The following is a 24053-nucleotide window of genomic DNA, read 5'->3' on the forward strand; positions in this document are numbered from 1 at the left end:
CTTAGATTCTATTTAAATTACCACTGGTTTGATTAAATTTCTGGTTTGCACGGAAACTGACTATAAGTAGCAAGTTTCAGCGACGTTATAAATCGCCATGTTCAACTCCATTAAATTTGTCCCATTGTTCATACATGGAGCTGAACATCTTTTTAGTGAGTATTTTGGGCAAGTTCTTGTAGAGACTCGAATTGAGTACCAGCACGTGTTACCTCACCGGAATGTCATGTCAAAAACACCAAACCTGACACCTTGTAGCTTTATAGACATGTCTAGACTCGGATTTGTTCCGCATGTCAGAGATACGTAGACTTTTTAATGTTGAGGCCACACCAGTGTCATTTAAGGTAAGATCACTTAATGGTTAGAGCGCCCGCCACGAAGTCGGGCGACCTGGGATCAAAACCGGGTCTGGTCATACCATCTTTATTTTATCAAGCGACAGCGTATTATCAGTGTTGCTGGCAGGAAGAAGGGTCATACCAAAGACTTTAAAATGTTACTCATTGCTGCCTCGTTTGGCGTTCAGCGCTGAGACGTTTGAGTAAGGAATATATATCTAAATATATGTACACACACCTAATGGCTCCTCGTCGACTGAAAGATTGTTAAGTGCGACGTAAAAAACACACGTACATACATGGTAAGACACGGCGGGCTGCCTTCCATATGCACCAGTATTGGTATCTTCTCTATTTTATGGCATACATACAGAATTCCATGCGGGAATGCTGGATTTGATGGCCGTATTCTATGTTTGATTTTTCACAGAAGTGGACATAAAATCAACCAGTTCGAATGAAGATCTCATTAGAATCAGTAGTTTTATTGACAGCAAACAATCATGGCGGCTGTTACATCTATTCTGCAGGCCTGGGCCTCGGGACGAAATTCAAAGTTTGGGCGGCGGCCTTCAGGACACCTCCTTCTCTTCTCCACAGAACCAACTCACTGCAAAAAAGTAGAGTAGGTGTAATTAGGATGGTGCCTGCATGTTCACATTTATTTGTTTATTTGCCTATACATTTGATTTATTGATTATAATTTATTTGATTGGTGATTTACGCCGTACTCAAGGATAGTTCACTTACATAATGGCGGCCAGCATAATCGTGGAAAATCCCACGACCATCCGCACGTTGCTTTCAGATCTTTCTACTTACGGCCCGATAGGATGAACTGGACTTGAACTCACAGCAATCGCATTGGTGAAAGGCTTCTGGGTCATCGTGCGGCACTGGTGTGCTAAGCCACTCGGTTACAGAGGCCCCCTTATAAATTTGAGCAGCGCTTTTCAATTGCCAGGTACCAGCTCAGTTGGCAGAGCGTCCGCTTCGGGGGCGGTAGATTCAGGGTCAATCCTGGGTCGGGTCACACCTAAGAACTCTAAAGAGGAAGTTGTACTTCCTGGTTTTGCGTTCAGCATTAAGAGGAAGTGCAAAGTCTGGTCGACCCGTATCAGTATAATGGCTAGGAAGACGCGGCTTACTTGCCTTCGGTAAGTCGTCTCAGTGCAGCAGCACTAGATTAAAGGGCCGCAAAGGGCATGCATGCGATATGTACCCAACTTCCGTTTGCAAATGGTTCTTTTGTTTCAGGCCTAATAACTTTTCGAAGATGTAGCTATAATATTTAGATGTATTTAATTTAAAAAACATATAAATAACCTTAATCCAATTTACTTGAATTACAGATTTATAATAGGATTATTGTTTGTCAGAAAATCCTTGCAACCCACACGAAAGCTAATTTCTACTCCGGAAACTAAGACTTCTTGGAAGAAATACATTTTCACGCCCAGAAAGACCGAAACCTGTACACTTACTATGCAGCTCCGAATCCCGTGCTACGGCTGGTAGCCTCAATCAGATTGAGACCTATGACAAGATCCTCGCTTAGATAGAGGACGTCCTCAACCGTCAGTATAGAGGGAGACCCGTTAAATTCACCGAGAACCCACCAGTTGTAGACGGAGACAGTGCCTTTCACCCTACTCTCTGTGAAGAAAATCAGAACACCGATTGCATGAATGTAAGAAACATACTCTGGAGAGTATAAATAAATCGTCCGGTCGTTGGACTTCTTCTACGATCGAACATGGAAAGATCTTCCAGCAACCTGCGTTTCCTCCCACCATGAAGCTGACCGCCTTCATATAAGTGAAATATTCTTGAGAACGGCGTAAAACACCAATCAAATAAATAAATAAATCCATATGTTACGGGTAAGCTTTCTCTCTCTGGGAAAATGGGAACATTGAATATAAGAAACACTCAGGACAATGTGAGCAAATTATCCATTCATCAAACACTCTGTAGGGAACCCGGGAGATGTCAGTCTATGACCTGTATTTTGAATGAGGTGTAGCTATTAACAGTGCGGTTGACAGGAGAGCGTCGTTTTCTAAATTTATGGCACGGGAGGGCATTCTGGAGTGAAAGTGTGAAAGGAAATCTTTGTGGTCTGAATGTGTGACAGGAGAGCTTTGTGGTGTGACAGGAAAGCGTGGTGGTGTCACAGGAGGGCGTTTTGCTCTGAATGTGTGAGTGGATTGTGTTGTGGTGTGGATGTGTGACAGGAGAGCGTTGTGGTGTGGATGTGTGAAAGGAGAGCGTTGTGGTGTGAATGTGTGTCTGGAGAGCGATGTGGTCTGGATGTGTGAGCGGAGAGCGTTGTGGTGTGGATGTGTGACTGGAGAGCGTTGTGGTCTGGATGTGTGACTGGAGAGCGTTGTGGCCTGGATGTGTCAGTGGAGAGTGGTGTGGTCTGGATGTGTGACTGGAGAGCGTTGTGGTGTGGATGTGTGACTGAAGAGCGTTGTGGTCTGGAGGTGTGAAAGGAGAGCGTTGTTGTTTGGATGTGTGAGTGGAGAGTGTTGTGGTCTGGATGTGTGACTGGAGAGCGTTGTTGTTTGGATGTGTGAGTGGAGAGTGTTGTGGTCTGGATGTGTGACTGGAGAGTGTTGTTGTGTGGATGTGTGACAGGAGAGGGTTGTGGTGTGGATGTGAGACTGGAGAGCGTTGTGGTCTGGATGTGTGACCGGAGAGCGTTGTGGTCTGAATGTGTAACTGGGGAGCGTTGTGGTGTGGATGTGTGACTGGGGAGCGTTGTGGTGTGGATGTGTGACTGGAGAGCGTTGTGGTCTGGAGGTGTGAGTGGAGAGTGTTTTGGCCTGGATGTGTGACAGGAGAGCGTTGTTGTTTGGATGTGTGAGTGGAGAGTGTTGTGGCCTGGATGTGTGACAGGAGAGCGTTGTTGTTTGGATGTGTGAGTGGAGAGTGTTGTGGTCTGGATGTGTGAGTGGAGAGTGTTGTTGTCTGGATGTGAGACTGGAGAGCGTTGTGGTATGAATGTGCGACAGAGCGCTAAACAAGCGTCAGAGATTTTGGACATTCAAACAATAAAATATAACAGGCCTTCAACATGTACATAAATCGCATGCCAACGTACCCGTTCTACCCACTGGTGGGCCCCTAAACACTGCAATCGTCTGGTAAAAGAACCAAGTATTGTTCGTGTAGAAGTCGCTCAGGGTAGTATTGGCTATTGTACCACGGAGAGTAGCATTCTTCCACTCCTCGGTTCTGGCTATAACCTCTGAATGGATATCTGGAAAAAGAAAAATGTTTTGTATTTGTCTATTCTTGTCATTCAATGTAGCAATTGTGATACTCGCTACATGTATCCTGCTTGACACTTACAGACCTGTATACTGTAAAGTCAAGTTACACGTTATGCGTTCTCGTCACACTGAATACGTCTGCAATACTACCGGAGTGGAGTTCAGCCGTAATTATTCATGCATTCATTCACTGCCTTTTTCATGTGGGTATAATACATCATTCACAGGAGTACAACGCGGTATTCACAACAGCTGACTAGTTTATAGGGAAGCATTATGATATCCATCGGAGATCCAGTATGACATTACCTGAGAACAATACGTTATTCACGAAGATCCCATATGCTATTACTTGACAACAATATATTATTCACGGAGATCCTATATCATATTACTGGAGAACAATATCTTATTTAAGGAGATCCTGTACGACGTTACGAGAGAACAATACGTTATTCAGGAAGAACCTATATGACAGTACTAAAGAGCAATACATTATTGACCGAGATCCTATATGATATTACTAGAGAAAAATACGTTATTCAGCGGGATACTGTATGACGCCTTGGAGGACAATATGTTTTTGTATGTAGGCATATATTTATGCTTGGAGTGTAATGCGTACTTAGAAGTTTTTCAATCATATGACGACTAGGAGTCATGAGGTGTGTGTATATATAGTGTGTCTTCTGGTGACAGGGGGAGTCCAGTTCATACCGAAGACACAAAACATGATACCCCACCCAGTCATATTATAATTACACTGTGTCAATCAGTCTTGTTTCCTTGTTCTAACTTTTTAGTACAGAGCCTTGCGTACAGTACCAAGCGAGGCAGCAGCAAAGACTATTTTTAAACTTTTTGGTATGACCCAATTCGGGTTTGATCCCGGGGTTTTCCAACTTCAAGGCGGACGCTCTAAACATTAAGCCAACGAAGCGATCCATGTTATTCGCGGGAATTCACAATATCCACAGAACAGTTCACGATTTTGCCACGATATTATATATTACCAGAGTGCAATACATTCTTAAGTGTAAGATATGACTCACCATTGCATTTTGGGAAGCGTGAGGTCTTTGTGATCACTTCCGTTCGACACACGCACCCTGCTCCACACACTTGTCCTTTCTTAAAAGAGAGCAGGGGAAATATATGTTATCATTAGAATCGCAAATAGAAAGTATAAATCATAAAAGAAAAGTGGCAAAAGCCGACAACACACAGGCGTTGGAAGCGGGAGCGAGGCAGAGCGTTGGTTTGGTGCTAGGGGTGGGGGGATGGAGGGGGATCTTTTCTCACGATAGGCGTAACTTACATGTTCCAAGAACTGGCATAACCTATATAGAGAGAGACATTCTCACGGTCAGTGTTAACGTCATTCGTTTCTATCTGTATGTCTGTTCTATGGACTTGTGTAAAAGAAAAGTCTACAAATAATTTAACTTATTTTGGTCGAAACAACCACAAACATGTTTTCTGACTGGCTTTGTAACTCTGTAAACCAATTTCTGATCTGGAAGTCTGATGAGACAATGGGACACTGGAGAAAACGGAAACGCCGATGAAAAGATCGGTCTTTTCTCACGATAGGCGTAACTTACATGTCCCAAGCACTGGCATAACCTATATAGAGAGAGCAATTCTCATGGCCTGTGTGAACGTCATTCGTCTCTGTCTCTATGTCTGTTCTAAGGACTTGTGTAAAAGAAAAGTCAACAAATAATTTAACTTAGTTTGGTCGAAACAACCACAAACATGTTTTCTGACTGGCTTTGTAACTCTGTAAACCAATTTCTGATCTGGAATTCTTACGAGACCATGGGACATTGGAGAGACCGGAAACGCCGATGTCGCGTCACTCATACTCTACACCCACTCAGTATGTGCGTCAAAAAGGCAGTATAGGCATCGAGTGAGGTTACAGCGGAAACAGAAAAAAATCGAACCTGACTTGTTTGACTTGATAAAAAGTCGTCGCTTTCGATTTTCTCACCGTGATTGATTTTGCTTAACTTGAACTACGATATATAAGTTTTGAAACATCACAAAAAGAGAAAGGTGCACCTTTTAACTTTTGAGTAGGATAGGCTACTTTTCAATTGTATTTTTTTGTGTGTATTGTTTTCATTTGGACGAGAAAGCTATCAGGTAAAGTTGCAAAGACTTCCTCAGCGGGGACTTACATCACATCTTCCTTCACCTTTCTGGAATTTCGGTCTGTTTCGACGTTTTGAATTAGCCAATGACCAGGAGCACTGAAACAAAAAACGAACAAACTCATGTTACATACATTTATTACCGTTTTTAAATTTATAGGCGGTGAAAACGGCAGTGTTTCGCCAGACAACTGATCAAAATATGTATTTCAGCCGAGATTCGATTGCAAGATTTAATTCGTGAGGAACATCAGCATCAGTCAATGAGTCCACAAGTCAAAAATGAACATAAATACATGTATGTATCATTACACATCAGTTATTCTATGTCAGGCTTCCTCCTACCATAATATTCTTGAGTATGGTGTGAAACACCAAGTAAATAAATAAATATGACTTATGCATTGGTTCAGGTATCACTTAAGTTGTAAAAATGTTGAAACTCACGGCAATCAGTAGACAGATGATCAGCAGTCTTCTGGACGACATTGATAACATGGAGTGAGTCAAACTGTGTTTCGAGAATCAGTTCACACTGCACTTGCCTGCAGTACAAGTACCCAGCTTGATGGACGTTAAATAGGGGTCCTTTTTGTAGGCTCTGCTCAACCGGATATCGCACTCGATCGCGCTGTCCTCAAACCAAACATTTCCAAGTAAGGCTGGCATGACACACGTAGCAACAGCTGGTGATTTTTTTCCAGATAATATCATCTCATTATTACCTTAAATGATCGCTTAAGAGTTTGAGTCAAGGGTTCTGGTATATCTGATTTAGATTTACATATACATTAAACCATTTGTTAATAGGCGTATCCTAGGGTGGCCATGTGTCAAGCGAGAAAGATGGAGGTTAAAATTATCATCTCATCGAATTAATTACATCGTGTTGCGTAAGGGCGTGTAAGGTGTGGTTAGTTGGGCTGATGGAGTGGGGAGGTGGGGGAAGGGGCATAGAGAGAGAGAGACGTGGGGCGAGCCATCTCAAAACACTTTTACTATCTACTAGTGATGGTCAATAGAGATTCGTCCTCGTCTCTATACATGGGGCATTAGTTTAAAAAGTTGTCTCAAAAGTCTCACCAAGTCCAGCTAATGCTGGTTTCCCCTCCAGACTTACTTGGGAAGGTCTTCAAGAAACCTGCGAATGGTCGACAGTTTCCCTCGGGTCTCTGTCCGGATTCCTCTCACCATAATATTGGTCGCCGTCGTATATTCTTGAAAAGGGTGTAAATCAAACAACCAATCAAACAAACGTGTATCAAAGCATGCCTCATATGCTGTACAGTCATGTGCACAATATGGACGGTACGGGGTAAAACATCAATCACAGCTGGATACCCTACAAACACTGTTTTCAAGACAAAGCACTTTTCACGACAAGTATTGTGGAGAAGTGGAAAAGTGGGAAATCTCGGGTACCACATATATGAGTAGATGGTTACCTACTCGTATAGATTTTCCAGACAAGTACTGCGGAGAAGTGGGAAAAGTGGGAAATCTCGGGTACCACAGATATGAGTAGACGGTTACCTTCTTGTATGCACTCATGTTTACAGCAAGTATTGTGGAGAAGTGGGAAAGGTGGGAAATGTCGGTTATCACAGATATGAGTAGATGATTACCGTCTCGTATAGACTGTTTTCCTGACAAGTATTGCGGGGAGGTGGGAAAAGTAGGAAATCTCGTTTATCACAGATATGAGTGGATGGTTACCTTCTTGTACGCACTCATTTTTAAGCCACGTATTGTAGAGAAGTTGGAAAAGTGCAAACTACTACAGATATGAGAAAATGGTTACCATTGTTACACGTTTTTCCAGATAAAAATGATATTGATGTAAATTACATTAATATAATAATAATAATATAATTACAATAAAATACATTATTGTGGATAATTGGTAAAAACATCACAGCCTCGTTCTGTCCAACCTATTCCAGCGAAAGTTTGGCAGTTGGTCTATAAAACTCTTCCAAAATACATTTCTCTCTACAATGAGTTTTGGAGAGGAAGGAATTGAAAATGTATAGATCACTAAACATTCAACGCAAAGGCGAGACGAAAATGTTCATTAAAGTTTACTGAGTTACCTTCGAACTAAGAGGACAACGCCTACAACTCATGAAAGAGAAACATAAGCTAAAAGAAACTGATATTAGTTAAAACACAGATACGTTGTTATCAAAGTTTAAATTTGTTTAAATACCTTTAAATCTCGTTGAGAGCCCAGTGATTTCATTTAATCACGGAGAATGAATACTAGCTGGGAATAATCTGCGAGACTTCAAAGGCGACTTTTGAAGTCGAGATAACGATGTATCCTTGGGACTGTGCGCACCCTAAATCAAATTTCATTAAATTCTTTCATCTCTTTGATGAGTTTTAAGCGTAGATAATGTAATAGATTTTTCCCCGCTGAATATATTTTCCACGAACTGTAATAAATCTTTTCGTGTGGCCATTGCGTCGGATGCTTAGCAATCTGTGCATTTTCAATTCCGACCTCTTTGAAAGCAATTGGTGCAGAAAATTTATTCCACCACAATAATTTGTTTTACCTTGTTTAGATATATTGAACAGCGAATGAAATGCAAATCTGACTTTTGGTGACTTTTCAAGATGAAGTCAAACTGTCGGTCAAAGGCTGATTCCGCCTTTGTCACACAAATTTCTGTATCGGGTATGCCCGTGCCCACTGTGGTAAACAATACGTATCATTTTGTGCTATGATGTTTGAGTGACGTAATATATGCATGTGTGTGGAGGGCGACAGCCACATGGTAAACTCAGTCCTCTACACAAAGCTTCTATTGCATCATTTCCCGACCTGATAATGGAGCGAATACATTTTATTTATTTACTTGATTGGTATTTTACATCGTACTGAAGAATATTTCACTTATACGACGGCGGTCAGCATTATGGTGGGTGGAAACCGGTCAGAGCCCGGGGGACCATCCGCAGGTTACTGACGGACGTTCCCACGTACGGCCGGAGAGGAAGCCAGCATGAGCTGGACTTGAACTCACAGCGACCGCATTGGTGAGAGACTCCTGGTTCATTACGCTGCGCTGGCGCGCTGAGCCACGGAGGCCCCGAGCGAATACATAGAAAGAGAAATAACTACAGGCCTACCAGGCATTTCTGAGAATTGTTTTTCTTCTCTTTCTGGTATGGGAAAATCGGTATGGACATTCAATACATACCAATATTGAGACCGGCCACGATAGCACAATTGGTAGAGCGTCGGCTTCGGGAGCGGTAGACCCAGGAACAATCCTGGGTCGAGTCACACCTAAGACCTTAAAAGAGGCAGTTGTAACTTCCTCGCTCGGCGTTCAGCATGAAGGGGATATTGCAACGACTGGTTGACCCGTAGCATAATGGCTTGGGCGGTGCAAGACTTACTTGCCTTCGGTAAGGCGTCTTAGTGAAGCAGCACTAGATAAAACAGAGGTGGAAATCCGAGTTAATTTCATGCACTCTAAGGATTCCTTCGTCGTCATATGACTGAAAACTTGATAACTACCTGTGCCACGCTAAACTCCAAGAACTCACTCACTCACTCACTCACTCACTTACTCGCCAACATGGAGAATAAGCTTATTCCGCGGTGCAGGCTAATTTTGTGGCATTGGAATGCAAGTGGCGAAGAAATCTGATGTTAGATGCAGTTGACACACCCATCTGATCTGAATCAGAATAAAATTTGGAGCAGTCGCGGCTGAACCGTTGAAATCTTTTCATCGCTGGGCCACACCAGATGTGAGTTCAATCCCAACCTTAGACAGTAAGTTTGTAGATTATTTTCTCTCATGTACGCATGCTCGTAGTGCCGACGACACTTATCTGTATGTATGTGTGCTTGGGGTTTTACTTCTTACTTAACAAACAACGAGAAGTGATTAGCTCTGAGTGTAGGCCTACATATATTGTGTCTTCTTAAGACAGGGCTAGTCCTTGCCGTCAAAGTGCTGCCACTACTGAAGTATCACGCCGAAGACACCAGACATGACATCCCACCCAGCCACATTATACTGACACCCGGCCAAGCAGTCATGTTTCTTTGCTGTAAAGCAGAGCGTAGGTCGAGCAAGCAACTGGGTGCAGTTCGACGCAGCGTAGCGGAGCACATAAAAGTTAGTCGGATGTTCGCCTTAGGTGGTAGGCGATTCAAAGAGACCAGACCAATTTTTCAAACTTTAACATTCATATATCTTTTATCTTTTGAAATATACAATAACCAATTGTTGAAAAAAATATATCTCTTTTGATCCTCTTTTCCCCGACACCAAAGTTGACAACATCTATCTCCAGGGGGCACTGCAATCGAATCGCCTGTATATTGTGTAAATTTGGTTGCTCTAGACCAATCAGTATTGTGTGTGTGTGGGAAGAGATTCGACCTCGATTCGATTGCAGTGCTCCTTGGAGTTTCTGATCTTCGATGCGATTATGTCGAAATGTTTAACGATAGTGAGCAAATGGCGGCGCCTGTTCATTTCGATGCGCGTAGTTTGACTACGACTGGCGGCAACTGTGAGCAGATACTTAGCAACGTAATTGTCATGTGACCTGTTAATGATGGCGAGATTCTTGTACTTGGTGCGTTGATGTAACTGATATAGCGTCTAATATACCTTTAAGTCAAGTGCCTTTTCTTTCGAAAGTTTAGGTCTCTTGGGCAATTTTCTTGTCATTTTATTCCAACAGTTCTCTTATATACCTAAATTTAGTGACAGGCAAGACAAATGTAATATAATTACAGTCCTTTCTCTGGTTACACTCCCCGTGTAAATGATTTGCTTTGTCTGTGCGACGCGAGAGGTGTTGTACAGGCTCGGGCTAAGCCACGGGCTATCGATGAGCTTATTTGTCGCAAGCACGCCTAGATTGACAGAGTTGGGTACAACGTATACGTATAGGTTCATATTGGGGTTTTTGAAGTGACTGTTCAAACTTAAAATGGAGCTTTTTCGGTAAAATTTCTGCTTTTCTTGGAAAATGTATTAAAATTTCGAACTGGACATGATCACAATAGAAGTTGAAGCCTTTCAGATAAAGATTTCATATTTGATGCGCAGGCTCAGATTAACGTGAACTTAGACTCTATTTAAATTACCACTGGTTTGATTAAATTTCTGGTTTGCACGGAAACTGACTATAAGTAGCAAGTTTCAGCGACGTTATAAATCGCCGTGTTCAACTCCATTAAATTTGTCCCATTGTCCATACATGGAGCTGAACGTCTTTTTAGTGAGTATTTGGGGCAAGTTCTTGTAGAGACTCGAATTGAGTACCAGCACGTGTTACCTCACCGGAATGTCATGTCAAAAACACCAAACCTGACACCCTGTAGCTTTATAGACATGTCTAGACTCGGATTTGTTCCGCGTGTCAGAGAGATGTAGACTTTTTAATGTTGAGGTCACACCAGTGTCATTTAAGGTAAGATCACTTACTGGTTACAGCGCCCGCCACGAAGTCGGGCGACCTGGGATCAAAACCGGGTCTGGTCATACCATCTTTATTTTATCAAGCGACAGCGTGTTATCAGTGTCGCTGGCAGGAAGAAGGGTCATACCAAAGACTTTAGAATGGTACTCATTGCTGCCTCGTTTTTGTCTTGGCGCTGAGACGTTTGAGTAAGGAAGCAGGACTGGTTGGGCCGGTGTCAGTGTAATGTGAATGAGTGGGCTGTCATGTCTTCGGCATGAGACTTCACTTTAAGGGCATGGCCTGGCCCTTCTACACAAAGACAATATATGTACACACACCTAATGGCTCCTCGTCGTTATATGACTGAAACATTGTTAAGTGCGATGTAAAAAACACACGTACATACATGGTAAGACACGGCGTGCTGCCTTCCATATGCACCAGTGTTGGTATCTTCTCTATTTTATGGCATACATACAGAATTCCATGCGGAAATGCTGGTTTTTAAGGCCGTATTCTATGTTTGATGTTTCACAGAAGTGGACATCAAATCAACCAGTTCGAATGAAGATCTAATTAGAATCAGTAGTTTTATTGACAGCAAACAATCATGGCGGCTGTTACATCTATTCTGGTGGAGGCCTGGGCCTCGGGACGAAATTCAAAGTTTGGGCGGCGGCCTTCAGGACACCTCCTTCTCTTCTCCAAAGAACCAACTCACTGCAAAAAAGTAGAGTAGGTGTAATTAGAATGGTGCCTGCATGTTCACATTTATTTGTTTATTTGCCTATACATTTGATTTATTTATTATAATTTATTTGATTGGTGATTTACGCCGTACTCAAGGATAGTTCACTTACATGATGGCGGCCAGAATAATCGTGGGGAATCCCACGACCATTCGCACGTTGCTTTCAGATCTTCCTACTTACGGCCCGACAGGATGAAATGGACTTGAACTCACAGCTATCGCATTGGTGAAAGGCCTCTGGGTCGTCGTGCGGCACTGGCATGCTAAGCCACTCGGCTACAGAGACCCCCTTATAAATTTGAGCAGCGCTTTTCAATCGCCAGGTACCAGCTCAGTTGGCAGAGCGTCCGCTTCGGGGGCAGTAGATTCAGGGTCAATCCTGGGTCGGGTCACACCTAAGAACTCTAAAGAGGAAGTTGTACTTCCTGGTTTTGTGTTCAGCATTAAGAGGAAGTGCCAAGTCTGGTCGACCCGTATCAGTATAATGGCTAGGAAGACGCGGCTTACTTGTCTTCGGTAAGTCGTCTCAGTGAAGCAGCACTAGATTAAAGGGCCGCAGAAAATCCCTCCTGCAATAATGTGGTACATTACATGCACTCTGACTCCTTCTTCATCAGATGACTGAAATATTGTTAAGTACGACGTTAAAGTCCAAGCACTCACTCACTCACCAGAACATCGAGATATCAAGCTTTGTACCTATATAATCCTAGACCACGTGTCTTCCATCAATGCATTATACAGTCCGAATAAACTAAGCTGGACATAGAATCTTCATACATCCAGCTCGCTCAGACTTTGGAATATCAATTGAATTAACATTATATAAGCATGAACTTACTATGCAGCTCCGAATCCGGTGTTAAAGCTGGTGGTCTCAATCAGATTGAGACCTATGACAAGATCCTCACTTAAGTAGAGGATGTCTTCAACCGTCAGTATAGAGGGAGATCCGGAGATTTCACCGAGAACAAAAGAGTTGAAGATGGAGACAGTGCTTTTCACCCTACTCTCTGTAAAGAAAATCATAAAACTGCATGAATTTAAGAAACACTCTGGAGAGTATGAATAAATCGTCCGGTCGTTGGACTTCCTCTACGATCGAACATGGAAAGATCTTCCAGCAACCTGCGTTTCCTCCCTCCATAATGCTGACCGCCGTCATATAAGTGAAATATTCTTGAGAACGGCGAAAAACATCAATCAAATAGATAAAAAAAAATTCATATTTTACGGATAAGCTTTGTCTCTCCGGGAAAATGTGAACATTGAATATAAGAGACCCTCAGGACAATACGAGCAAATTATCAATTCGTTAAAAACTCTGTAAGGAACCTAGAACATTAAAAAAAAGAAACACTCATCAAATGAAACACTCATGGATGTGTGACTGGGGAGTGTTCTGGTCTGGATGTGTGACTGGGGAGTGTTGTGGTCTGGATGTGTGACTGGACAGCATTGTGGTCTGGATGTGTGACTGGGGAGTGTTGTGGTCTGGATGTGTGACTGGGGAGCGTTGTGGTCTGGATGTGTGACTGGACAGCGTTGTGGTCTGGATGTGTGACTGGGGAGTGTTGTGGTCTGGATGTGTGACTGGGGAGTGTTGTGGTCTGGATGTGTGACTGGGGAGCGTTGTGGTGTGGATGTGTGACTGGAGAGTGTTGTGGTCTGGATGTGTAACTGGAGAGCGTTGTGGTGTGGATGTGTGACTGGAGAGCGTTGTGGTCTGGATGTGTGACTGGGGGTGTTGTGGTCTGAATGTGTGACTGGGGAGTGTTGTGGTCTCGATGTGTGACTGGAGAGCGTTGTGATCTGGATGTGTGACTGGGGAGTGTTGTGGTCTGAGTGTGTGACTGGAGAGTGTTGTGGTCTGGATGTGTGACTGGAGAGTGTTGTGGTCTGGATGTGTGACTGGGGAGTGTTGTGGTCTGAGTGTGTGACTGGGGAGTGTTGTGGTCTGGATGTGTGACTGAAGAGCGTTGTGATCTGGATGTGTAACTGCAGAGCGCTGTGGTCTAAATGTGTGAGTGGAGAGCGTTGTGGTCCGGATGTGTGACTGGAAAGTGTTGTGGTCTGGATGTGTGACTGGGGAGTGTTGTGGTCTGGATGTGTGACTGGGGAGTGTTGTGGTCGGGATGTGTGACTGGAGAACGTTGTAGTGTGGATGTGTGACTGGAGAGCGTTGTAGTCTGAGTGTGTGACTGGAGAGCCTTGTGGTCTGGATGTGTGAGTGGAGTATGTTGTGGTGTGGATGTGTGACTGGAGAGCGTTGTGGTCTGGATGTGTGAGTGGAAAGCGTTGTAATCTGGATGTGTGACTGGAGAGTGTTGTGGTGTGGATGTTTGACTGGGGAGCGTTGTGGTCTAGAGGTGTGACTGGAGAGCGTTGTGATCTGGATGTGTGACTGGGGAGTGTTGTGGTCTGAATGTGTGACTGGGGAGTGTTGTGGTCTGGATGAGTGACTGGGGAGCGTTGTGGTCTGGATGTGTGACTGGAGAGCGTTGTGGTGTGGATGTGTGACTGGAGAGCGTTGTGGTCTGGATGTGTGACTGGGGGGCGTTGTGGTCTGGATGTGTGACTGGAGAGCGTTGTGATCTGGATGTGTGAGTGGAGAGTGTTGTGGTCTGAATGTGTGACTGGGGAGTGTTGTGGTCTGGATGTGTGACTGGAGAGCGTTGTGGTCTGGATGTGTGACTGGAGAGCATTGTGGTCTGGATGTGTGACTGGAGAGCGTTGTGGTCTGGATGTGTGACTGGAGAGCGTTGTGGTTGGAATGTGTCACTGGAGAGCGTTGTGGTGGAAATGTGTCAAGAGATACAGAGACTCTGGACATGCAAACAAAAAGGTGTAACAGACCTCCTGCATGTATATAAATATTATGCCAACATACCCGTTCTTCCCACTGGTGGGCCCCTAAACACTGCAATTGTCTGGTACAGGAACCAGGTGTCGTCCGTGTAATAGTCGCTCAGGGTGGTATTGGCTACTGTAGAACGGACAGTAGCATTCTTCCACTCCTCGGTTCTGGCTATAACCTCTGAACGGATACCTGGAAAAAGAAAAATGTTTTGTATTTGTCTATTCTTGTTAGACACTTACGGACTGGTATACTGTAAAGTCAAGTTACCCAATCTCTTGTTTTCATTTTTAGTTACCTGGAGAAGGAGGATGGTTTACTCAGCGGACTCCGGGGGCGGGAGGGGGTGGAGGTTCTCCATCCATAAATCTATCTGTCATTATGAAAAGGGAAATATCCTTGACTTGGTTGGTAATAAAGAAATCAAATAAATTGAGAACTAGATAAATAATAACATTCTTATATTTGCAACATTTTCTATACAGTACTGCAGTACAATATGCAGTTTACAGAAGTACAATATATAGCATGTAATTCACAGGGGGCCCTCGTGGCTCAGTCGATTAGCGCGCTAGCGCATCGTAGTGACCCAAAAGCTTCTCACCAATGCGGTCGCTCTGAGTTTAAGTCCAGCTCATCCTGCGGATGGTCGTGGGTTTCCCCTGGGCTCTGCCCGGTTTCCACCCACCATAATACTGGCCGCCGTCGTATAAGTGAAATATTCTTGAGGACAGCGTTAAACACCAATAAAATAAATCAATAAATATAATTCACAAGGGTGCAGTATGTAATTCACGGAGGTACAATGCATTTCACAGAAGTACAATATACAACCACAGGGGTACAGAATGTAATTCACAGGGGTACAGTATGTAATTCACACGGATATTCACGGAGATCCTATATAATATTACTTGACAACAATACGTTATTCCTATACGATATTACTAGAGAGCAATACGTTATTCACGAATTACCTATATGACAGTACTTCAGAACAATACGTAATTCAACGGGTTACTGTATGACGCCTTGAAGGACAATATGCTCTTTTTATGTATGCTTGGAGTTTAATGCGTACTTAGCAGTTTTTCAATCATATGACGACTAGGACTCTTGAGGTGTGTGTATATATAGTGTGTCTTCTAGTGACAGGGGGAGGCCATACCGAAGACACCAAATATGATACCCCACCCAGTCATATTATAATTACACTGGGTCAATCAGTATTGTTTCCTTGCTCTAACTTTTTAGTCCAGAGCCCCAAGCGAGGCAGCAGCAAAGACCATTTTTAAACTTTTTGGTATGACCCAATGCGGGTTTGATCCCGGGATGTTCGGACTTCGAGGCGGACGCTCTAACCATTAAGCCAACGAAGCGATCCATGTTATTCGCGGGGATTCACACTATCCACAGATCAGTTCACGATTTTGCCACAATATTGTATATTACCAGAGTGCAATACATTCTTCGCAAGTGTAAGATATGACTCACCATTGCATTTTGGGAAGCGTGAGGTCTTTGTGATCACTTCCGTTCGACACACGCACCCTGCTCCACACACTTGTCCTTTCTTGAAAGAGAGCAGAGGAAATATACGTTATCATTATTAGAATCACAAATAGAAAGTATAAATCATAAAAGAAAAGTGGCAAAAGCCGACAACACACAGACGTTGGAAGCGGGAGTGAGGCAGAGGGTTGGTTTGGGGGTAGGGGGTAAGGTTGTGGCTGGGGTTGGGGGGATGGAGGGGGGTCTTTTCTCACGATAGGCGTAACTTACATGTTCCAAGCACTGGCATAACCTATATAGAGACTGACATTCTCACGGTCAGTGTTAACGTCATTCGTTTCTGCCTGTATGTCTGTTCTATTTGTCTACAACAAATAATTTAACTTAGTTTGGTCGAAACAACCACATACATGTTTTCTGACTCGCTTTGTAACTCTGTAAACCAATTTCTGATCTGGAATTCTTACGAGACCATGGGACATTGGAGAAACCGGAAACGCCGATGTCGCGTCACTCATACTCTACACCCATTCAGTATTTGCGGCAAAAAGGCAGTATAGGCATCGAGTGAGGTTACAGCGGAAACAGAAAAAATCGCACCTGATTGGTTAAACTTGATAAAAAGTCGTCGCTTTCGATTTTCTCAGTGTGACTGATTTTATTTAACTTGAACTACGATATATCAGTTGTAAAACATCACAAAAAGAGAAACTCTTGGGTAGGACAGATTTTTTTTCCAGTTGCACTTTTTTGTATATTGTTTTCTTCTCTTTTGACTGATACATAGACACACATTTGGACGAGAAAGCTATCACATAAAGTTGCAAAGACTTCCACAAGTGGGACTTACGTCACATCTTCCTTCACCTTTCTGGAATTTCGGTCTGTTTCGACGTTTTGAATTAGCCAATGACCAGGAGCACTGAAAGAAAAACGAACAAACTCATGTTACATACATTTATTACCGTTTTTACATTTATAGGCGGTGAAAACGGCAGTGCTTCGCCAGAGAGTTGATCAAAATATGTATTTCAGCCGAGATTCGATTGCAAGATTTAATTCGTGAGGTACATCAGCATCAGTCAATGAGTCCACAAGTCAAAAATGAACATAAATACATGTATGTATCATTACACATCAGTTATTCTATGTCCGGCTTCCTCCCACCGTAATGCTGACAGCCGTTGTATAAGTGAAATATTCTTGAGTATGGTGTAAAACACCAAATAACTAAACAAATAAATAAATAAATATCAGTTATGCACTCTTTCGGGTATCACATAACTTTAAACTCACGGCAATCAGTAGACAGATGATCAGCAGTCTTCTGGACGACATTGATAACATGGAGTGAGTCAAACTGTGTTTCGAGAATCAGTTCACACTACACTTGCCTGCAGTACAAGAACCCAGATTGATGGACGTTAAATAGGGGTCCTTTTTGTAGGCTCTGCTCAACCGGATATCGCACTCGATCGCGCTGTCTTCAAACCAAACATTTCCAAGTAAGTCTGGTATGACACACGTAGCAACAGCTGATGATTTTCTTCCAGATAATATGGTCTCATTATTACCTGAAATGATCGCTTAAGAGTTTGAGTCAAGGGTTCTGGTATATCTGATTTAGATTTACATATACATTAAATTATTTGTTAATAGGCGTATCCTAGGGTGGCCGTGTGTCAAGCGAGAAAGATGGAGGTTAAAATTATCATCTCATCGAATTAATTACATCGTGTTGCGTAAGGGTGTGTAAGGTGTGGTTAGTTGGGGTGATGAAGTGAGGAGGTGGGGGAAGGGGCATAGAGAGAGAGAGAGAGGTGGGGGGAGCCATCCCAAAACACTTTTACTATCTACTAGGGATAGTCATTAGAGATTCGTCTCCTTCTCGATACGTAGGGCATTAGTTTTAAAAGTTGTCTCAAAAGCTGGATTCCAAGAGCCTCTCACCAAGTTCAGCTAATGCTGGTTTCCTCTCCAGCCTTACTTGGGAAGGTCTTCAAGCAACCTGTGGATGGTCGAGGGTTTCTCTTGGGTCTCTGTCCGGATTCCTCCCACCATAATGTTGGTCGCCGTCATATAAATGAAATATTCTTGAATAGAGCGTAAAACACCAATGAGACTAACAAAACATACATCATATGATGTACAGCCATTTGTACCATATGGACGGGTAAAACATCAATCACAGCTGGACACTCTACAAACACTATTTCAAGACAAAGCACTTTTTATGACAAGTATTGCGGAGAAGTGGAAAAAGTGGGAAATCTCGTTCATCACAGATATGAGTAGATGGTTACTATCTTGAATGTACTGTTTTCCAGACATGTATTGAGGTGGGAAAAGTGGGTAATCTCGTTTATCACAGATATGAGTAGATGGTTACCTTCTCGTATAAACTGTTTTCCAGACAAGTATTTTGGAGAAGTGGGAAAAGTGGGAAATCTCGTTCATCACAGATATGAGTAGATTGTTACCTTCTTGAATGTACTGTTTTCCAGACATGTATTGAGGTGGGAAAAGTGGGTAATCTCGTTTATCACAGATATGAGTAGATGGTTACCTTCTCGTATAGACTGTTTTCCAGACAAGTATTTTGGAGAAGTGGGAAAAGTGGGAAATCTTGTTCATCACAGATATGAGTAGATGGTTACCTTCTTGAATGTACTGTTTTCCAGACATGTATTGAGGTGGGAAAAGTGGGTAATCTCGTTTATCACAGATATGAGTAGCTGGTTAGCTTCTTCTATGTACTGTTTTCCAGACAAGTATTTTGGAGAAGTGGGAAACATCACAGCCTCGTTCTGTCCAATCTATTCCAGCGAAAGGTAGGCCTTTGGTCTATAACAGGTTACCTTTTGTTACCAGATTTACCTTTAAAATGAGTTTTGGAGAGGAAGGAATTGAAACGTACAGATCATTGAACATCCAACGCAAAATCGAGACGAAAAATTTGAATAAATTTTTCTGAATTGCGTTCGAGCTAAGAGGACAACGCTTACAACTCATGAAAGAGAAGCATAAGTTAATTGAAATTTATATTAGTTTAAACACAGATACGTTATTATCAAATTTTAAATTTGTTTAAATACCTTTAAGTCTCGTTTCTAAAAGCAATAATCCAGGTTTATCAGATGTAAAACTTTCGGAAACAAATATAGATTGCACATAGATGAAATGTTCATTTTTCTGGAATTTAGAATAGAATGAGATGGAAAATTTTAACTCGAAAAACCATTAATCGCCCACTACAATTTGTTTCTCACTTAACACTTCTGGGAAAATGTTTGCAATACTCTTCACTACTAGGATACATGATCATAACCTAAAAACTTTGAAACAAGCCCAGTGATTTCATTTAATCATGGAGAATGAATACTTGCTGGGAATAATCTGCGAGACTCCAAAGACCCTTACGACTGTGCGCAGCCTAAATCAAATTTCATTAAATTCTTTCATCTCTTTGATGAGTTTTAAGCGTGGATAATGTAATAGATATATCTCCGCTGTATATATTTTCCACGAACTGTAATAAAACTTTTCGTGTGGCCATTGCGTTGGATGCTTAGCAATCTGTGCATTTTCAATTCCGACCTCTTTGAAAGTAATTGGTGCAGAAAATTTATTCCACCACAATAATTTGTTTTACCTTGTTTAGATATATTGATCAGCGAATGAAATGCAAATCTGACTTTTGGTGACTTTTCAAAATGAAGTCAAATTGTATTCCCTCTTTTTTGAGAGCTGAAAAATGCCTGTTGAAATAATATTAGAAGACTTCCCATGCCACGGGAAGCAGTCGGTCAAAGGCTGATTCCTCCATAGTGGAAAGTCACACCCATTTCTGTATCGGGTATGCCCCTTCTCATTGTAGTAAACAACACGTAACATTTAGTGCTATGACGTTTGAGTGACGTAATATATGCATGTGGTGGGGGGGGGGGGGGGGGTGTAACACAAAGCTTCTAATGCATCAATTCCCGACCTGATGATGGGGCGAATACATAGAAAGAGAAATAACTACAGGGCTACCAGGCATTTCTGAGAATTGTTTTTCTTGTCTTTCTGGTATGGGAAAATCGGTGTGCTAATAACAAAGTATGGATATTCAATGCATGCCAATATGGAGAATAAACTTATTCTGCGGCGCAGGCTTATTTTGTGTCATTGGAATGCAAGTGGCGAAGAAATCTGATGTTAGATGCAGTTGACACACCCATCTGATCTGAATCAGAATGAAGTTTGGAGCGGTCGCGGCTGAACGGTTAAGATCTTTTCATCGCTAGGCCATACACGCTGCGAGTTCAATCCCGGCCTTAGACAGTAAATTTGTAGATTATTTTATCTCATCGCATGCTCGTAAGATTAGAGATATTTGAATGTTAACGTTTGAAAAGATAATGACTCGTACCTTTGAATCGCCTACCGCCTACCGCGAACCGCCGACTAACTTTTCTGATCTTCAAAGCGGTTATGTTAAAAAGTTTGACGATAGTGAGCAAATGGCGGCGTCTGATCAGATTCAGTTTCGGTGCGCGTAGTTCGACTACGACTGGCGGCAATTGTGAGCAGATACTTAACAATGTGACTGTTGTGTGACCTGTTCATGATGACGGGATCCTTGTACACGATGCGTGGATGTAATTGATATAAGGTCTAATATACCTTTAAGTTAAGTGCCTTCTTTTCCGAATGTTAAGGTCTCTTGGGCAATTTTCTTGTCATTGTATTCCAACGGTTCTCTTATATACCCCAATTTAGTGAGAGGAAAGACAAATGTAATATAATTACCGTCCTTCCCTGTTTACACTCCCCGTGTAAATGATTTGCTTTGTCTGTGCGATGCGAGAGGTGTTGTACAAGCACGGGCTAAGCCACGGTCTATCGATGAGCTTATTTCTCGCCTCATCGGTGGTCGCCATTTTTATAGCGTAACTCATGCACGTGATACACTTCGTGGTTGTCCAACTGGACGTCAGCACACGTAGATCGACGGAGTTGGGTACAACCGGATGCTTCGAGTCGCAGGAAAGTAGAACGTGTTTAACTACGAGCAACTACCTCCCACCGTAACTACGAGAGAGTCAGCAGTCATCGGTGGTTAAAAGTGCGCGTAGATCGGCTAAAACTAGTGTCCGATCGTATGCTCCCAGTTGCTTCCAGTTTCTCCCAGTCGCCAAAAACCCAGTTGCTCTCAGTCACAAGGTCGCAGGTTTAACCTCTCAGTGTTGAGAGTCAAGCGAGGCAGAAGCAAGTACCATTTTAAATGCCTTTGGCATGCAAGAAACCGGGTTTGATCCCGGGGTCTCCAGACTTGGAGGCAGAAACTCCAATAGTTAGGCCACCGAAATGGTCAGGAAACGTTCGTTGTAGCCGACATTTCTTCCATCAATACGGTGTACATGTCTGTACATCATATGACATATGTTTTGTTTGTTTGATTGGTGTTTTATGCCTTATTTAAGAATATTTCACTTATACCATGGTGACCAGCATTATGGTGGGAAGAAAGACGGACAGAGCAAGGGGTAAACCGTCGAACATCCGCAGCTTGTTGGCAGACCTTCCCACGCACGGAGAGGAGGCCAGCATGAACTTGGCTTGAACTGACACCGACGGTATTGGTGAGAGGTTCTTTGGCCATTTCCTCCGCGCTGGCACGCTAACTACTCGACCACAGAGGCCCCATATGATATATGAGAACATTCATCATCAGTACCTTGTCAAAGACCATGGTTTACCCAAAGCCTCAGTTTCTTGCCCCCTTAACACTGACCGTCATCGTATAACTACAATAATCTTAAATATGATGTTAAACAATACTTTAAAAAATTACCTGTATAACTGTCGCGTTCAACATGTGCTTCTCCAACATACAAAAATAGTGCCTGCACCGTGAGGGCTATCTTTAACTTCGTCTATCAATGTATTTAATAAACGATTTTCAAGACACTTTTATTGAAAGAATTATTTCAACAAATTTTGGATCCATGTAGCATTCCCTTAGTTAACAGAACACAGATTAGCAACAGTACTGCAATCATCGCATACTCCCTTGTAGCAAATATTTACATAGAATAAAACAGACAGATAGCCCACTATGTAAGGATTGTCAAGAACAAGAGTCCTTTTGCCATATGCTGTATGAATGTAACACTGTTACTTATTTTTGGCGCCAATTTGTTGATTGGTGGTCTGCAGACTTCTCTGCGGTTACGATCAGAATGCTCTCCACGAGTAATATCATATTTAGCATACATGATATGGAGAAACAACCATATAATATACTGTGAAATCATTGTATACTCCTAAGAAATGGTATATTTACAAATGCAAACCAGAAAACCAGACTTCATGCCAGTCTTATATGATATAGAAGATATCATCGCAACCGAAAAATATATCTGTCTATAAGGTAACGCTTCAATTGACATATTTCAAAAGAAATGGGGAAATCTTCCATGCTCTCTTAAAAAAAAAAAAAAAAAAAAAAAGATTACAAAGACTTAGTAACTGATGTTCTGGTTATGTACTCTGACCTGTGTATGCATGTTTAGACATATATTTTGACCCTACACAGATGGTTTGTTGTTACTTTTTACCTTTCCCACTCTTTTAAATATATATCAGCATATGATTAGCGCTATGTACGGAGATTTTATAAATTTGTCATCCTTTTACCATCATTGCCACTCCTTGCAATATGTACTGGTGTATACTTTCCATCTCTGGCAGCAAGACTTGCAGTATATATAACTGGTATTGTACATCGAATGTAAAGGCGCTAATGCATGTAAAAGCATTTCTCTAGGTGACTCTTCATGGAGGTGTATATTATACGTCATCGAAAAAGAAAAAAAAAGAAATGAAGGTCAGCTATGCAAAAAAAAAAAACAAAACAAAAAAAACCAACAAAAAACAGTGCTGGAATCTGCCTTATTCCTCTCCTTAAACACATACATCCCTGGTAAATATAGCTTACAGCAACAAATCTGGCATAATTACACAATTTCATATATCTTATTCCATCTTTATGCACACCGCAGTGTAATTCTAAGAATAGCGTTATACCGCAGTTCCTTTACACCAGCTTTATGCAACCAACTGTGATATAACCGAGAAGTAACCACTCAAAACTTGGTTTCTTCCTACCATAATGCTGGCCGTCGTCGTATAAGTTAAATATTCTTGTGTACGACGTAGAACATCAAATAAATAAATAAATAAAATACACTTAAAAATTAATGTGTTAATTTTAACAGAAAGCCTGTTACCTGAGTAATGCTAGAATGTACTCAGCTATTATAGCAGATTGTTGTTAAATATAAGCAAATTGCTGTTAAATATAACACACATATGCTATTAATTCAACATAACCATTCTATGACAGAATATTGTGTTATAATAAAAGAATGCATTCTAGCATCACTCAGACAACAGATTTTCTGTTAAATTTGAGGGATCAATTTTTTTGAGTGTATGCCTGGAATAAGCTGTTCCTTGCTCATCAAACTTCCATGTATTCGGTTCATGGGTCCAGAGCTCTTTACCGCCATTACCCAGCTGCTTCTGTTTTATTAACTGGGACTTTCTCCATGTAGACACAATCAATCGAGAGACAGCAAACGATTGACAATTCTCCAGTGAGAAGCATTACCATGCTGTGATAAAACCTGTGCTAAGAGAGCGGGTCTTGTTTTCACGGGG

General features: G+C 42.1%; 2 protein-coding genes across 2 annotated transcripts; both read right to left on the reverse strand.

The window, feature by feature from the left end:
• Positions 1–807: 807 nt before the first annotated feature.
• Positions 808–6385, reverse strand: LOC135480782 (uncharacterized). Its single transcript, XM_064760706.1, has 6 exons — positions 6229–6385; positions 5809–5880; positions 4675–4753; positions 3451–3609; positions 1826–1997; positions 808–951 (listed from the first exon to the last, which is right to left on the reverse strand). The coding sequence occupies exons 1-6, from the start codon at positions 6277–6279 to the stop codon at positions 861–863; spliced, it is 624 nt and encodes a 207-aa protein (XP_064616776.1). The 5' UTR covers positions 6280–6385; the 3' UTR covers positions 808–860.
• A 6904-nt stretch (positions 6386–13289) lies between these two features.
• LOC135480820 (uncharacterized) lies at positions 13290–17729 on the reverse strand. The gene is made up of 5 exons (XM_064760748.1): positions 17640–17729; positions 17194–17265; positions 16326–16404; positions 14865–15023; positions 13290–13309 (listed from the first exon to the last, which is right to left on the reverse strand). The coding sequence occupies exons 1-5, from the start codon at positions 17688–17690 to the stop codon at positions 13290–13292; spliced, it is 381 nt and encodes a 126-aa protein (XP_064616818.1). The 5' UTR covers positions 17691–17729.
• Positions 17730–24053: the final 6324 nt, after the last annotated feature.

This window comes from Liolophura sinensis, chromosome 13, assembly GCF_032854445.1.
Source record: "Liolophura sinensis isolate JHLJ2023 chromosome 13, CUHK_Ljap_v2, whole genome shotgun sequence".
NCBI classification, from domain to species: Eukaryota; Metazoa; Mollusca; class Polyplacophora; order Chitonida; family Chitonidae; genus Liolophura; species Liolophura sinensis.

Excerpts from the sequence above, each read along its gene's own strand:
- LOC135480820 (XM_064760748.1), bottom strand. The coding sequence starts at position 17,690 with ATGTTATCAATGTCGTCCAGAAGACTGCTGATCATCTGTCTACTGATT. Across the intron at positions 15,024-16,325 it reads ACGCTTCCCAAAATGCAATG|GTATCCGTTCAGAGGTTATA; the intron begins GTGAGTCATATC and ends TTCTTTTTCCAG. Across the intron at positions 13,310-14,864 it reads CCCACCAGTGGGAAGAACGG|GTTCCTTACAGAGTTTTTAA; the intron begins GTATGTTGGCAT and ends TTAATGTTCTAG.
- LOC135480782 (XM_064760706.1), bottom strand. The coding sequence starts at position 6,279 with ATGTTATCAATGTCGTCCAGAAGACTGCTGATCATCTGTCTACTGATT. Across the intron at positions 5,881-6,228 it reads TCATCTGTCTACTGATTGCC|TGCTCCTGGTCATTGGCTAA; the intron begins GTGAGTTTCAAC and ends TTTTTGTTTCAG. Across the intron at positions 1,998-3,450 it reads CCCACCAGTGGGTAGAACGG|AGAGTAGGGTGAAAGGCACT; the intron begins GTACGTTGGCAT and ends TTTTCTTCACAG.